The sequence below is a fragment of the Pimephales promelas genome, chromosome 8 (assembly GCF_988280905.1).
Source record: "Pimephales promelas chromosome 8, fPimPro1.hap1.1, whole genome shotgun sequence".
In the NCBI taxonomy this organism is placed as follows: Eukaryota; Metazoa; Chordata; class Actinopteri; order Cypriniformes; family Leuciscidae; genus Pimephales; species Pimephales promelas.
This window is the reverse complement of record NC_142776.1, coordinates 28,418,957-28,436,538: the sequence shown is the minus strand read 5'-3', so window position 1 is coordinate 28,436,538 and position 17,582 is coordinate 28,418,957. Positions and strand designations below refer to the sequence as shown.

Here is a 17,582-nt window from a genome sequence, read left to right as displayed (position 1 = left end):
CAGTTACAGAGGTCAAATGTTTCCTGTACTTTTTCATCAGGTTTGCACACACTGCAGGTGGGATTTTGGCCCACTCCTCCACACAGATCTTCTCTAGATCAGTCAGGTTTCTGGGCTGTCGCTGAGAAACACAGAGTTTGAGCTCCCTCCAAAGATTCTCTATTGGGTTTAGGTCTGGAGACTGGCTAGGCCACGCCAGAACCTTGATATACTTCTTATAGAGCCACTCCTTGGTTGTCCTTGCTATGTGCTTTGGATCATTGTCATGTTGGAAGACCCAGCCTCAACCCATCTTCAATGCTCTAACTGAGGGAAGGAGGTTGTTCCCCAAAATCACGTAATACATGGCCCCGGTCATCAAAAATATCTTAATTTGTGTTCCAAAAATGAATGAAAGTTTTACAGGGTTGGAACAACATGTGGGTGAGTAATTACTGACAGAATGTTCATTTTTGGGTGACCTAATCCTTTAAGGCCACGTGAGTCCACGTGAAGTGAGCCATTTGGGATCTAGCCATTCTATGTTCTCAACCCTTCCCCAATTACGACACCGGCTATGCTAGGCGTAGTTGTTGTAGAGCAAGAATTTTTAACCCTCTACTGAACATATTTTGATGGTACATGATAAAAATGGTTTCACATAATTTCTCGGTTCATTTGGGAACATTTATTTATACTTTTTTTTTTTTTGCCATAATGGTACAGAAACAGAGAAAATTATTAATTCACATATGAGACAGTCAGAAAGCAATACACATTTTTTCAAAAATGTTAATAAATAATAATAAATAGAACTATATTTAGAGCTTATATTGTGCATGTGATATCATATGCGACATCCTTGAAAAGTATCGCACAACAAAAAAGAATTTCTGAACATGCAAAATAAAATAAAAACTTCATAAAAGGCTTCTATACACCTTAAATGCATTTATACATGTTGTGTATGTGTAGGGTCATTTAATTTAAAATAAGATTACTAAAACTAAAGCATTCTTCTGTGACCACGTGTCAGTAAAGGAAGTTCAACTTTCAAATGGCAGTTATTTGATCCTTTTTGACCATTTTAATTGGTTGTAGCCTACTGAACATGGGGCTTAAGAACACCTTCCGCTGTCTAAGGGGTGTAGAGGGTTAAGAATTTTCTTCTTGGCGTGATTTCATTTGCTCAGTGCCTTCGCTTGCTGAAACCATAATGCGTGTGTGTGTGTGTCTGTGAGAGAGAGAGAGAGAGAGAGAGAGAGAGAGAGAGAGAGAGTTCATAGAATTTATAATCTGTTACACTGTTATTTTTTTGCAATTAATTTAATTTGTACATTTCAATTTAAGTTGTTATAATACTTTGTTTTTATTGATGTCTTCACTATGCTATGTGTTACAAGCTTTGGCAATATTGTAATATGTACAGTCATGCCAATAAAGCAATTTGAATTGAATTGAATTGAATTGAGAGAGAGAGAGAGAGAGAGAGAGAGAGAGAGAGAGAGAGAGCGCTAAACCCTTTACCAGACTGTCTAGTAAAAGTTAAATGTGTTCCATGTGGCCCAATCATAACGCTCCGTTCAAATGACATCTTCATTCAGCCCAAGATCGACAGGCAAACCATCCAATCAAATGCGCTTCCGTATGTCATGTATTGATTGTGACGCAAACAGTTCACAGTTGAACAAGCGTTTACTTTTCTAGAATGGTGTTGTCGAAAAGAATTCGTTTTCTTTTTTTCTTTTTTTTAAAATAAATGCAACACAATTTAGTGGGGTGAGTGCGTGTCACTGTCCACAAAACAGACAGACAGAAGCTCTTAAGAGGCTGGCTTATTCAAATAACGTTACTGTATTGAACCGCCCCCATAGTACATCTCGGCTTTACGTGAGGAAGCACGTTGCTAGTTAGCTTCAAGTAAAGCGTAATATTATCTACCATACCAAATTTTTTATGGAGCAGAAAATAGGCAGGGCATGATTTTGGAGGCGATGTTCGTGGCTAAGCTGCCAAATTTCTTGTATTTAAGTTGAAACCACAGCTTTAGTGTTATGCTAGCTCTCTAAGTTGGACCGAAAGGCACCGAAACCGAATCTTGCAGTTTTTTTTCTTCACTTCAGTTATGGAGGAAATCAGCTGTCTGGTAAGATTGTGACAGTGTTTATTTCTATACCTTATTGTTCCGCATTTAGGCTAAGATATTTCCCATGGTACTTCTGCAGTAATCATGACATAGCTAACAGTTACTTGTTTTTAAAACTTTTTACTATATAAAAAAAACCCTTAGATTAATTTTATGATTACAGAAGCTATATGTTCTTTCAAAAATAACAAAAGCAACAGTTGATGATGTCAGTCTACATGTTGTGTTACGATTACATTTTGAAATGCTATTATAACGTATTTAATGTGTTATTTTGTGGCCCTTTTGGAAGTTTGCAAAGGCCCCCCTCGTAGTACGACTAACAGTGTTAGTAAACGAGACATATATTTATCTTAAATTTGGCTAATTTGTCTTAAATATGTTACAAGACAAATTTGTTATTTTCTAGACAGTTATGGTTTCACATCGGATAGCGTTGTCTACACACGACACAGGTAGTAATTTTCTTAAGTCAATAATTTGAATTCAGCAGAATTTGTCGGATGTCAGTAGTTGTATCCTGCTATGATGACGTATGCTGCACTATCGCTACGTTGTTTAATCTGTCATATCGATTACGGAGCTGTGGTCAAGAGGACTGTATGTGCCTATCATCGGGTTTATTTTTCGGGGTTTTGGGGTTAAAGAGGTTAGGCTACTTTTGAAACATAAATAGATGATAGGTGTGATAAATATGACGCCATCCTCTGCTCACTGTAGTCTTCCTTGTGTCTGTGTCAAATAGTCACACTAAGGTGAGAGTCTCAAGAGCTCGTCATGAAAGCTCTCGGTCCGCGCTCTGCGTTTTACGTGGGCTTTGTGGTGGGCACGTGCAGCCTGTACCTGCTCCTGACTCAAGTTGGGTTCACGCGAAACTTCGGGTCTCATCACAACGAGGCCCATGTGAAAAGCCTGCTGGAGATGATAGAAGATGAAAACAAGAACTGGAAAAAGGAGAGGTCGGCTCTCTTCAACCTCAATCATCCGCACCATACAGGTATACACTGTAGAACTAATTAAGGTTGTTGCAAATATAAACCATTATTTTATAATGAGCAAAACGGATGGTAGTAATAGACAGAAGTTTACAGAAGAAACTGTCTACTCGTACGTTGCATCCATTACTTGTTAGCTATATTTAATTATTAAAAAATGAATCTCATTTTACAACCCTACTAATCCTTCTAGACAAAAAACCCTTTCTTTCATTTGAGGAACCTGTTTTGCAGCATTTGCACACCCTGTAATACGGTTGGCTATGTGCCATTGCAGGAATATGTGTAAATTGACATCCTAATGTGTAACTGTGTCGAACAAGAACATTTTAAATGGCACTGAATTAATGACATGCCTTGAGCTCTCTCATTTCACCTGTGCAAGTTGTTTAACTTGTTTTTCCATTGTTTCATTGCCAACCAGTGATTTTAAATTGCTCCCAGCTTACAGACAGTCATACACTTTTTAAAAATAAAACAGTAGTTGTAGTTATTATTGTGATACCACAGTGAAGGCATTCTCTGAAGTGGTGTGTTTGACTGGTAGAGCCGATCTATGCAGTACTTTGCCTTTATTATGTTTTATGATTTGTGGATGTAGCTCCACACCCTGGTGTTACAATTTAACTAAGAGTTAACGTCCATTTGAGTGAAGCCCTCTTTGTGGGAAACTCTTTTTGGGCATGTATTTGTGTGTTCTCCCTGGAGAGATGGACTTTGCTCTGATTTTGGGCTTGCATCTAATGTTTTGTCCTTGGTAAAGTGTAAAGAAATGGACTCTCATATACTGACTCAAATTTTGTCAATTACTCATGCATACAATTTAAAGTAGATGACGATATTCTTTATTGAATAGCAACGATATTGTTTAAATAAAACAATTTTCAAATTTCTTCAACAATTTTAAAACCGCTTTGCTAGTTTTACATGTAGGATTAGTTCACCCAAAAAATAACCTTTTGTAATATTTGCCACACCCTTGTTCAACCTTGTTCATTGTTCATGATTTTTGTTCATCCTCCATTAAAAGTACATGCAATAAAAAAATGGACAGTTCATAAAAACAGTGAAACTAAGTCATCCATATGAATCGATTAGCTTAATCCAAGTCTTCCGAAGAGACACAATCACTTTATATGGTGAACGGATATAATTTAGACTATTTATTCATATTTAAGCCTAAATATTTTCATTCATATATTTTATTTAGCATACACGGTTGAGTTGCAGTTTGACAAATGAATTTTTAGTATCATTAATTTGCTACTTTGTAGTATTAGATTTTCATTAACTTCATATATTTTTCTTGGACTGTTTCTTGTAGGTGAGGATGGCAAACTGGCTGATGGTCTCTATAAGCGTGTACGCATTCTGTGTTGGGTTATGACTGGCCCTGATAACCTTGAGAAAAAAGCTCGACACGTGAAAGCCACGTGGAGTCGCCACTGCAACATTGTGGTCTTCATAAGCTCTGTGGATAACCCCGATTTTCCCACCGTTGGCCTAAACACCAAGGAAGGTCGGGATCAGCTGTACTGGAAAACCATTCGTGCTTTCCATTATGTCATGGAGAAGCACGGGGACGAGGCAGACTGGTTCCTCAAAGCGGATGACGACACTTATGTAATAGTCGACAACCTGCGGTGGATTCTGGCTAGCCACTCTCCAGAGGACCCTGTGTATTTTGGCCGGCGGTTTAAGCCGTACGTAAAACAGGGCTACATGAGTGGCGGCGCTGGCTACGTGCTCAGCAAAGAAGCTCTGAGGAGGTTTGTGGAGGGCTTTCGTACCAAAGTGTGCACTCACACTTCCTCAGTGGAGGACTTAGCTATGGGTCAGTGTTTAGAGAAGGTAGGCGTTGTGGCAGGAGACTCCCGAGACACCTTACAAAGAGAGACATTCCATCCTTTCGTACCCGAGTCCCATCTCACTGGCACATTTCCCAAGACTTTCTGGTATTGGAACTACTGTTATTACCCCATTGTGCAGGTGAGTCTGAATTCTGTGAAAACGTATCTTCATCTTCCGACTACTCTCTGGTGATGTATGTCAGACTTCTCCAATCATTTAGTCCACTTAAACCACGCCCCTTTCTTCACTCTTAGAAGGAAAGGTTCTATATAGAACCTTAAAAGGTTCTAAAGCGCTACGTATTTGGAACCCCTAAAATGCAATGCATGTGAATGATCACAAAATTCAAGATATGTGGGTTAAAAAATGTAATTAATCAATATCAGACGAAGAGTGCCATTTCAGTTTTTATCCTCCCAAATCATCATGATTAAAATGTGATATAAAGTTACTACAACAGTTTAAAAAAATTTAATTACATACAACAAAATGTTGCAGAATAATGTAATATATGAACAAACAATAGCCTTTAAAGAACCTTTGTGCCAAAAGGGTTCTTTCTTCTCATTATAGAACCTTTTTTAGCATTAAATTTCCTTTGGAGTTGAGTAAAGAAAACTATGCTACATATATAGAACCCTTTTTTCTAAGAGTGTACAATTGACAGCAAGTTTTTTCCCATTATCGGTTTATCTTGGTTGTATGACACAATACGAAAAAAGATCTGTCGCTACATTCATTACAGTGCAACTTTGTGTTTCAGATCAGTCTCTGAATTTCCTCTTAAAGGTCCCGTATTATGCCCCTTTTCACAAGATGCAAAATAAGTCTCTGATGTCCCCAGAATGTGTATGTGAAGTTTCAGCTCAAAATACCCAACAGATCATTTTTTTACAGCATGTTTAAAGTCATTTTTGGGGGGCTCAGAAAAACGCGCTGTTTTAGTGTGTGCCCTTTAGATGCAAATAAGCTGCTGCTGCCGACACAGGGGGCGGAGCTTCATGAGCTCGCGCTCAGTCTCTCAGGACAATTTCATCTCACTGAATGATGATAATATCAGAAACTCTCAGTAACTGTGTTCATTTTGAGTCAGACAATAATGCCTACAGAGGCAGCGTACTGTATAGAGATGGAACAGGTATGTTTAGTAGTTTAATTACGGTTATTATAACGTATTTGTCATCTGCTTGTATGTATCCATTATTTAATAATAGCCGAATAATAATAGGTGCGAATGATGATCAAATACTGATGAGTTTATGTAATAAGTTTATTGTACATTACACAAAAGATCACCGTAAGAGCCGAGTAAACACAGTAAGTTATAAGAAGTGCACAAGTTGAGGGAGTTTGCATTTCTGTGGGTGGACGTTAGTCATTAATTACTCACCCCCATGCTGTACCAACCCCGTAAGACCTTCATTCATCTTCGGAACACAAATTAAGATATTTTTGATTAAATTTGAGAGCTGTCTCACTACCACATTGGCTGCCTAAGGGACTGGCTCTTGACGGCCCAGAAAGTCAATGAAGAAAATGTTTAAATATCCCATGTGACTACAGCGGCTCAACTATAAGTTTATCAAGCGACGAGAATACTTTTTGTGCGAAAAAAACAAAAATAACGTCTTTATTCGACTATTCCTTTTCTTCCTTGTTGGCCTGATATCAACTGACTGATATCAATCCAAACTCATTTCATTTTTGTTTTTAATTTTCTTTTTCCGCTGAACACAAGAGAAGATTATTTGCATAAAATGTGCTCTTAAATTGTCTCCATTACAGTGAATGGGCACCTATTTCCAGCCTTTAAAAGGATGCAAAAGTATCACAACAGAAGTCCATTTGAATAGTGTTCTATACGTCTTCTGAGAACTGTCTGAAGTCTTTATTCACTAAAAATCTTCCAATCCAGTGGGTGGTAACTGCTGCAACTTCTATTGTAAATTGTTTTGAATTAAAGCATCTGCTAAATGCATCAAAACTGAATCGACATTTATAATTGTATTTTTTTCAATCGTCTTGAAAGCTGAATGAAAAAGAGTGATCAGTACATTGTCATTTGTGTTTTACAACTAAACAAATACGGTAATATAATATATATATATTTCTATATTAATTTGCATAATCCTTTCTTTATCTCTCTTAGGGACCACAGTGTTGCTCAGACCTGGCTGTTTCTTTCCACTATATGGACGCATCACACATGTACCTGCTGGAATACTACACTTACCACTTGCGTGCCTTTGGCTACAAATACCGCTATCAGCCCCCTGAACCTAAAATCATACAAGACTTCAATGCCCCTGTCCCAGACAAAATGGAAACTGGAGACTTGGAGAAAAAGCAGGGGGTAGAAGCACAGGAAGGAGAAAAACAATCCCTTGAACTTAATGAAAAGTCTTAGCAGCTTTTTGCATAGGAAAAAAAAAAAAACATTTAAAATCTTCAAAAATAAGTATTTTTTTGGGGGGTGGCGGCTTTTCATTTTTTTTTTGATGTCTTTAATCGAATCCTATATTGCGCCACAGAAATGTGTGCATGACATGTTTGTGTGATTAAATGAACTGTTCGAGAGGGTTTTCCTTTTAATAATGCATTTCTATGTGAATGTTTAAATATAACCCTAACAGTGCGTAATTGTATGAAATGAAGGTTAAGACATGTAGAGGCAGAGTTTGCGGTTCTTGAGAAGCGATTCATTTAGCCTATGAGCCTGCCTTATTACCAGGCTCCCTCTGCATTTGATATATTTGGCATTCGTTTGTGATTTTTTTATTAATTTTTATTATTATTATTATTTTATTCATATATATATATATATATATATATATATATATATATATATATATATATATGAAGAGTTCAGATGCAAAAGCCTCTAAATGCCATTTGAAATTTTCTTCTTTAATGATGATTTTTATCAAACTTGTATATTTAAGTTCAGTGTTTTCACTTAAATGGCAATGATAATTACCTATTAATTGTTATTTAAGTGAAATTACTGAACTTAAATATACAAGTTTGATAAAAATCATCATTAAAGAAGAAAATTTCAAATGGCATTTAGAGGCTTTTGCATCTGAACTCTTCATATATATATATGTATATATGAATTGTGTATTTGCCCTGCACTGTGATTTCAACAATTTCATAAGAACAGGGGGCCTTGATATTCCTTTAATTTGCTCATTCCCTTGAATTAGTGCCTCTGCTCTGATCCAGAGAAATAATTAATTTCCATGCATTCCTGTGTTTGTATTGAGATTAGGCAATATTTAAACTCAGAGCAGGTTTAAATGAAGGTGTTTATATCTTGCAAACATTCAAGCTCCAATATTGTCACATATCTTTGCCAAATTTGAGTATGTACACACTACTTTCTTTAACATTACATACAAACTAAAGATTAACCAGGATGTAGTCACTTGATACCCTTTTCTGGAAGTGTGTTCACGGATTAGTACTCCATTAAGATCCTGTTGGCTGGCCCAATAGTTCGTGAGTGTGTAGGCAAAAAGTAAAGGTAGATAAGACAGCTTAAGTATACACTTTATCTGTGCTAGTGGAAATTTTGGTCTTGTAGATGCACACTGCGAAGCATGCGGGTTGTGAATTATTGAATTTTTCAGACCACATAATGCTTTATTTAATTGACTGGAGTATGACTGCGGATTGTCTGATTTTGCTTTTACATTACAGCGGTTTGTGTGTGAGATTAAATTAGCTGATTTTACAGTTGATGCAGTGTAGTGAAAATAATTCAATTTCTTGTGATGTGTGTTTTAAGTCTCAATTTCTCAGTTATGTGTGTGTATTTGCTATACTTAAAGGAACAGTTCACTCAAAAGTAAAAATTCTGTCATTGTTTACTCACCCTCATGTTCTCCAAAATATACAAAAGTCGTATGCCTTCGGAAAGACATCAGGCTGAGAAAATGGTGACAGCATTTTTTTTAAAACCATGCCTTTAAATATTCTGATGTTGTCAAACTTTTCATGAGCAAAAATAATGCACGTTAAATGTGTATTATTCACTTTCTATTCAAGTATGGTAAAGCAAGGAGGTAAAGTAGGGGCTGCAAGGCAGGCAGAGGACAGTAATGAGGAATAAAGAGAAGAATCTTGGCAATCATTTTGACAGTGCACTAACTGAAACGGAGTGGCTTGCCACAATTATGAAGAATTTCTAATAGTTTATTTGAATAAATAAACTTATTTGAACTGGGAATGAGTTGTATTTTAATATAAACCACTGTTTTATTTTGACCACTCCCAGCATCACTTTTGCATTTGTTGTAGAAATGAATGGTCTTGTTGTGAATTGATCGAGCATAAAAAACATTCTTGGTAAAATGATTCTTATTTTAATACCTAATGGAATTCTGGGTATTGTTGAGGGAATGAATATGGGTTTTGACTAAATGTGTGAGGCTAAATCAAGGCAAGTGAGTTTTCATTAATACATATGGTGTGAATTCTGGGGGCTGTTTGCAGTGTTCTGTTGATTTAAAGAGTTTGTGCCACCTACTTCAAGGATGATCTGGTTGTTTTGGGTTTTTTTATGTGGTAAAGTTCTATTATTTTAACAAGAAGTTAAGAAACGTTTGAACATGCTTATACTTCTCTTGATGATCTTCCTCAGAAAAGCTCTTTAGCTAAAATTCCTTTGTAATCTTTCCATTTTCCTTGAGTTGACTTTTGATTTGTTATTTTTCAGATTGGCTCAGAACCTCAACAGAACAATGAAATGTAGATCAGATCTTAAGATGAGTAGTTTTCTTTGCAGACATTATATTGTTTGAGCAAAGTGTTCTGGGAAAATGTGTTGACAAAGAAGGCCCATAGAAATTTGCGAGATGTGTAGTGGATTATATAACGAAGAGGGAACTCAATTTGTCATAAATGAATCAGAACCATTCATAAAACCAGCTGGAAGACGCAAATGTCCTTGCCAATCTTTTTAAAGCAAAATTGTATTTCTCAATTGATGTTTTTTCATGCCCTTTATTTTCTCATTAGGGTCTTCATGTACCAATGGAATCCTGTACAGCACTTTCACAGCAATCTTTAATTTATAAAAGAGTGTGTGAGGCAAATGTGTGATAAGATTAATTCAATGAGGAATAATAACCAGCAAATTAAATAAAGACTTATTTTACAGTAAACAGTTGTTTTCTTGTGTGGATTTTTTCTCTATAAGTAAATAAAATATCGTTATTTCACCCCTGTGCATTTTACAGCACTTTGAATAAGCATATGTTAAAATGAATAAGGTATAAGCAAAAAAAATTTACAGTGGGGCTCATATATTCTTCAATCTTCTTATATCTGTCCAATCAACATTGTTGTCATCCATTGAAAGAAAATCCTTTATCTGATTTGAGAATACTCAGTTCTGTACTCTTAAGGGGGCTCAATGTAAGAATTATTATCCTACAAAAAACAACAACAACAACAATAAAATATACTAGAATGAATGCACTTTGACAACAAACAAAAAATCAGACAACTCATTTATCTTATAAAGAAAGATACGTTTTCTTCGGGAATAGATGAGACAGATCAGATCAGGCTTCATACACCACAACAAAACCTTCAAAGAAAAGGAAATACAATTACACAGAAATCTCTGAAAAATAACTTTTACTATGTTGATGTAGCTGCAATTCAACTAATTGAGTTTCATAATTGAGTAGCCTATAAATTCTCACCTTTGCCTTCTGTCCTTTAAGAAAATGTTGCCTCTCCTCTCTCGTCTCCAAGCAGGAATAGCTGATCCAAAAAATATATATAGAAATATATATTCATTTACTATTATTCTCCATAGTAGCCACTAGAGGTCAGTGTATTCTCTGCACTATTTTGTATGTCCTGCAGTCACTTATTCTGCACTGAAACACTAAAAACATATTTACATGATTTGTAATCACAACATTTTTTCTTTTGTCAAATCAACTTAAATCATTTATATAGTTCATAATATTTTGAGTTTCTGATGATTAACTTTTTTATTTTTTATTTCAATGAACTTAAAATTTTAAGGCAGCCAGGTTACTTAATTTTTTAAGTTAAGCCAACAGTATTTTTTTTTTTACAGTGAAGGTTTGTTTGGTGACATATACAGGCAATAATTAATTAATGCAATCACTTATTCCCCATTCACTCTTTCGGCTAACTCATATTGACCACCAATAATTAATCTCTTACCAGACACTATGTTTCTCCGTCCCAACAGTCCAACAAAAATGTCATTCGTGTTAGCTATAAAAGGACCAAAGAAAAAAATCTCTCGTCAGCCTGTAACATGCCACTTTAATCAATATGAGGATCCCACTGAAGCAAGATAATAATGAATATGGAAACTTACGTCTAAATGTTGAAATTGTGTCACGATTTGTTCCTGTGAAATAAAAATTTATAATAAAGCCAACATCAAATATCCTTAGCCTTGGCCTATGGATAGAAATTCTGTTGTGTTGTTGTTTCATTATTTTTTCTATGGAACAACATGAAAGTCGTGCAGTAAATAATGACATTTTCATTTTTGCATGAACTACTCCCAATCTCCTGAATGTTTAAAATTATTAAAAGCAAATTTCATCATTCATATAATTTAGTCTTTTTGTGTCTCACCAGCACTCCTCCTGCCCATCAGGCCAATGAAACTGTCATAATCGATATCACCATATCGTTTGTCATAGCGCTCAGACTGGGGGTCGCTGTTGTCCTGAACATAGCACACAAACAGGATGGTTCAAGAACTCAGAAAATTCATGTTTGACTCACTAATGTGAATGACTCAATAACACGAAGACTCCAAACTGTGATGATCATTACAATTATAAAAACAACCAAAAGAAAATGACCAGGGAACTGCTTCGAACACTCATTTCACAAAACATTAAAATAATAAAATAAACCAGTGAGTGGTATAGGCCATAATGTCTAGCCTGTGATGCCATATATTGTTTTAGCCATTTTGTGTGTGTGTGTGTGTGTGTGTGTGTGTGCATACACATGGCCGAACCTCCGTTTGAGCCCATATTTAACAGTCAGATATCACATTAAAGAAACCATTAAGCTTTTAATGGAATCAGGATTCATTATAGCCACCTCCATACATTATCAAGAGAAACATTTATTAGCCCTTTATATCAATGTTTTCAGGATTATTTGATGAATTGAAAGTTCAAAAGAGCTGCATTTATCTGAAATAGAAAGCTTTTCTAACATTATACACAGTTCAAAAGTTTGGGGTCAGTCAAATGTTGTTGTTTTTTTAAAGAATTTAATACTTTTATTCAGCAAGGATGCATTAAATTGATCAAAATAACAGTATATACATGTATTATGTTGCAAAAGCTTTCTATTTCAGATAAGCTTAATATGAACTTAATATTCATCAAAGAACCCAAAAACTGTTTACAATATTGACAATAATAAATGTTTCTTGAGCACCAAATCAGCATTTCTAAAGGATCATGTGACAACGAAGACTGGAGTGATGATGCTGATTGCACTCTTAGAACAAATGTGTCAAATTTTACACAAAATGTGTTGTCACTGAGCTGATTCAGCACATGTATTAAAATTTAACACATTGTGTGTTGTTTTTAAAACATGTTGTGTAAAAAACAACACATAATGTGTTAAATTTTAATTGTGCTGCTTATTTAATTGTGCTGAATCAGCTCAGGGACAACACATTTTGTGTAAAATTTGACACATCTGTTCTAATGTGTGCTATCATAGGAATTCTTTTTATATATATATATATTCAAATAGAAAAAAATATTTTGAATTGTTCAAATATTTCACAATAAAACTTTTGTACTGTTTTGGATAAAATAAATCCAGCATTGACGTGTATAAGAGACTGTTTTCAAAAACATTTAACATACAGATCTAAAACCTTTAAACGGTTGTCCACAGGCCTATATATAATTGTAACAGAATATATAATTTAACTGACATTGCGGTGGAACTGTTAAAATATTTAGTAGGCCATAGCATAATATTTATGCAATAGGCTACTTTTTTATTCACTGGTAATAAAAAAAAGAAGTGACAACTATCCTCTAAAACCCACTTTTTTTTTTATCTCATATAACAGTCCGTCAAACAAACGAACGAACGATTTCCTTTAAGAAGAGCCGCTGATTGTACATGTAGCCTACTCACTGTGAATGATAGGTAGTCGAGCGCACAGCGCGAGAGTCCAGGACACGCGACCAACAGAGAGAACAGCACGAGCGACCAAATGCAGGACATCCTCAGATCCGCTGCGCTGCTTTTCTCACACCTGCATCAAACTTTATTTAGCCTATGAAATCCAAACCAACAACTTTGTAATTAATCAAAAATAACTGAATAAAGCAGGAGGTATTAATACCTTTAAAATACACTGAGATGAGTTGGTATTCAGGAGGATGATGTTCAGGTTCTTCTCTCTTCAGAGCTGTGTAAAGGCTCGCAGGTGCGCGCGTTCTTGTATTTGTAGTGTTCGCGCGCTCCGCTCACACAAGCTTGGGCAAGTCAACTCTCCAATACGCGCCACCAAATAATGATGCTAACATATCCCAGTGACGCAAAGTCATTATCACACCAGAGCCTTGACGTATTTGTGCGGTTAATTACAAAACTACGAAACTCACACCTCATTCTATTCTCTTGAGCTTCGAATCGTGTAAAATCCAGTCTAATTCAGTTTAAACCTTTGCGAATTGACTTGTGAAGAGTAGGCTATACGAGCCAATAGGCTATATAGTCAGACGATGGGAAATGGACAAGTTTTTTTTTTTTTTTTTTAGCCTATTCTGTATAGCTCTCTTTAAGAGAAGGTTTAGCAGATTTTTGACTCAAAAGGACATGTGTGTGATTGGGGGTTTAATGCTTATTATCCAGTGGGATTATGAGTCACCTATGGTCATTCCTTTCACTCCATCTCAGATATGTCCTTCACCAGGACAAAGCTGTCAGTAAGCTATAGAAAAGGTGATGCCTTATTGATTAGATAACTTTCACCCAAGGTTTATTTAACATGCAGTCTCTGAAATTGAGTGAAATATTCTTTCAAAAAAGTTATAGACATGTCAAAAATGTTTAGCAGACATTTGACATCTGTAAATGGTCTTCTTCTGTGTATGACAAATGATTTATATCTTACATTTTACTCCATATGTGTTTGTGAGACTGGATGAAATCATAATCAAACGCCTATACCAAACAGTTCAGACGTGAACTTGGTGTTGTGTTAATGGGAAAAAAAGGAAAACTAAATGAACAAATAAGAGCAAATTAATTTAGTCACCATGACAACAGTGGTCGGAATCACCATCTATTTCTTTCTGGAGAAAAAAAGTGGCACCTCTTTCACTCTTTCTTTCTCAGAATCTCTTTCACTTTATCTCTAGTCACTCACATAAAAACATTTGCTTTTAGTCTTTACATTCAATTTGATTGACCTTTTTTGTTTGTTTGTTTTTTTGTTTGTTTGTTTGTAAAATCTAAATTAATTTGCATAACGAAGCCCTGAACATTTAATTAGTTTTTCAAATTACACTCATTTCTCTCTTTTGATTCCTCAGCAAGCAGGAAAGGTCTTGATGATACACCAACGCACTACAGTTCTTCCGGAAGCCGGATTTACAGTATACAACGGACAATGGCCGTGGAGCTGGGAAACTGGACTTTGAAGTGATTAAGTCTGGTTGTTTGCATTGAGAACAAATGATTCCCTCAGTTCTTAACATTTCCATTACCATCAAAACAAGTGATTACTTTCTGATAGACTTGTCAGTGGAAGTAAGTATCATTAGTTTGCCTAAGACTAATTTGTTCCTGGATTTGTGAGAATGTGTGCATGTGTTTGCTGAAGCAGACGTGAAGCATTAGAACAGTTCGAAAGTACACCCACACTCACTACAGTCCAGTCAGTGCTACTCAATGGTGAATGACACCTACCATCTTTTGCTTACGCAAATAAACTCTCACAAACACGCAAGCAGAGTTCTTTCTCATTTCCGTTCTTACAGCTTAATTTCCTTGAATTTTTAGTGTATTTTTTAGTGTATTTCCTTTGTCATAATCATCATTTTTCTTATAGGCCTATTATTTACTATCCAAATGTGGCATTTACACTTATTTTTGGTGTATTTTATTCATGTGCACTCTTTCTCAATGTCATTCTATTAGTTGACAGCTTGCGTCCAACCCTCGTCCACCTACATACTCGCACACATACATACTGTACCTTTGAGTCTAGATCAAGGATAAAATAGTGGTTAATGCTTCCTCTGTCCATTCAAACATTCCCTTATTTTGAAAAGAAACTTTCATATTCTGTCTCATGGTCAGTGGTCATTGAAATTGTAAGCATTTACAGAGCATTCATCAGACTTTGTGTCCTCATTGAAAATTTAACCCAAGTGACCTATAGGTTTCTAAAAAACTTTGCAAAGATGATTCATCACTTTCCCTGAATCACACGCATGTTGGATGGCATAACATACAGCAGTGAAAAAAAAAGGCTGTGAATTAATTATAAATCCAAGGAATTTAGCATGGTTTCACTGATTTAGGGCACTATTGAATTGAAATGTACACAAGATTTACTTACACACAGGTTTGGAGTTTTATATGTGAATAGCAGTGTTGCTCATCATTTGGTTGATTCAGTAATAATGCATTGCCTTGTTGATGCACCATCCTGAGGCTACTCCTGGTAATTTTGTTTAATTCAATTATATCGAATTATAACTAAAAAAGATTGCTTTCAGTCTTATGTAACACATTTTACTATACTCTCTGGTGTCCATAATGACTAATGTATATCAGGGACATATCTGACACATGGACACACAAAATCACCCAAAGCCCCCTATGATAATAAGTTTGTTTTGTTAACACTTGATATAGTACTGTGTATTATCATGACATTGTGTGTCAAATGCGATTCCCTTTGTGATTTTAGCCAATAAGTTGGCATGTGAAAATGAGAATCACACTTCTACATATTTCTTCTTGTACATTAGGCCTACTCCTCCCACTTATGAGTTTCTCACTTCATCAGAAATGATGCCATTGACGCTGGATCCATTAGCAAATTTTAATAAGCCCCACGTAACCAGACAGCTCAGCATAATGTGTTAGTCCATGCGGGTACATTAAAAATGTTCAAGTTTATACTTACATAGGAGTTTATTATTGGAAAAATTTAAAATGTATTTGTAAAGGCTACAATTAAAACTTGTAAGCAATTGTTATAAATAATTGTTGGAATGAAATAACCAACATCAAAAGTCCTAGTTTGTTGTGTTTGGGGGAATACTTGGTGGCTCATTCCAGACTCTACTACACCCAAATTATGTTATTTTCTTAGTGCTGACGTGACATCAGTCCGTCGTCAACGTCAAAAATATACGTTTTCATATACGTATTTGGCCTCAGTAGTAGGCCTATTACCACTTAGCCTTTACACCAGAATCCCGAGTTCTAGGCCGGATCTTGACACATTTTTGTTGCTTAGTGATTATATAGCCTACGCCTTATTCACGGCAGCGCCATCTTTGATTTTTAATGAGAATGAAAGCGAGGCTGTGAGGGATAGACTTGCATCTCTTCAATGGGCTCGGGCTGTACTGTTATTTAATGTGTTTTCGGATTGTTCTGCTCATGAAACACTGGAAAAAATATCTTCCGAAGAAATGTCAGTTGACAAAAAACTCCCGACAACGTAAGCTGTGGAAAATTGTAAGTAATCTAGCCGCTTTATTCAGCTTTTTACAGCGGATGCCATTGGAAACACGGTGAGTCTATCCCTCACAGCCTCACTTTCATACCTGTCATGGCACTGCTCTGAATAAGGTCTATATGGTGAGTGGTTCGGCATGCAAACTCCTCTTGCCAGTTCCATTGGCCATTTTTATTATCAAAGGTGATGATGGACTACTTGCACACTGAGCTTCGCGACGCACTTCCGTTTGGAAACAATACACAGGCATATCATCACTTACTTCCGGTTATGTTTACTTTAAATGTACTGCGGTCAATCGTCAATGAGTTGAACAAACACCACCTAAAATGAGTGTCTGTAATAAAGTTTTATATTTTGGAAAATGTATTGACAGAAGAAGTGATATTCTGATGTTTACTGTGTGCAGAATTTTCAAAACTCATCGGAACATGAAGTTTAAATCCAAACCAAGCCAATCCGAGAAAGCTGCGGCAGTAAAAAAACGCCATTATTTCACCACAGGGTGTCAGTGTTGTGGTGAGAACAGATGAATAACATCAGTACGAAACACAAACATATATTTGGATTAAATGTAATCATTCAGTGTCATTTTTCAATGTCAATCGTTTTACTATTTACATGTTTATGACCAAAATGCTTAAATAATTATCAGAGAAGTTGACTCATTCTCCTCCATGCTATCTGTGCGATCTGATCTAGGCCTACGATCGCACCTCTCGATCATTCATTCATTCATTCATTCATTCATTCATTCATTCATTCATTCATTCATTCATTCATTCATTCATTCATTCATTCATTCAACTATTTTAAAAAGACAGGAATAAAGCACCAATGCACACTTTTTATTATT

General features: G+C 35.8%; 2 protein-coding genes across 4 annotated transcripts; one reads left to right on the top strand and one right to left on the bottom strand.

Moving 5' to 3' along the window:
• Positions 1-1,672: 1,672 nt before the first annotated feature.
• Positions 1,673-7,708, top strand: c1galt1lb (core 1 synthase, glycoprotein-N-acetylgalactosamine 3-beta-galactosyltransferase 1, like b). 2 transcript variants are annotated; one of them, XM_039689183.2, is made up of 4 exons: positions 1,673-2,125; positions 2,871-3,122; positions 4,445-5,109; positions 7,121-7,708. In XM_039689183.2, the coding sequence occupies exons 2-4, from the start codon at positions 2,903-2,905 to the stop codon at positions 7,376-7,378; spliced, it is 1,143 nt and encodes a 380-aa protein (XP_039545117.1). In that variant the 5' UTR covers positions 1,673-2,125; positions 2,871-2,902; the 3' UTR covers positions 7,379-7,708. The 2 variants fall into 2 exon arrangements, with proteins under 2 accessions (XP_039545117.1, XP_039545118.1); XM_039689184.2 differs by lacking the exon at positions 1,673-2,125 and adding an exon at positions 2,672-2,774.
• A 901-nt stretch (positions 7,709-8,609) lies between these two features.
• Positions 8,610-13,541, bottom strand: tac3b (tachykinin precursor 3b). 2 transcript variants are annotated; one of them, XM_089134264.1, is made up of 7 exons: positions 13,367-13,541; positions 13,156-13,297; positions 11,608-11,701; positions 11,342-11,374; positions 11,182-11,235; positions 10,686-10,746; positions 8,610-10,567 (listed from the first exon to the last, which is right to left on the bottom strand). In XM_089134264.1, the coding sequence occupies exons 2-7, from the start codon at positions 13,243-13,245 to the stop codon at positions 10,549-10,551; spliced, it is 351 nt and encodes a 116-aa protein (XP_088990390.1). In that variant the 5' UTR covers positions 13,246-13,297; positions 13,367-13,541; the 3' UTR covers positions 8,610-10,548. The 2 variants fall into 2 exon arrangements, with proteins under 2 accessions (XP_088990390.1, XP_039545135.2); XM_039689201.2 differs by having other exon boundaries at positions 13,156-13,276; positions 13,367-13,540.
• Positions 13,542-17,582: the final 4,041 nt, after the last annotated feature.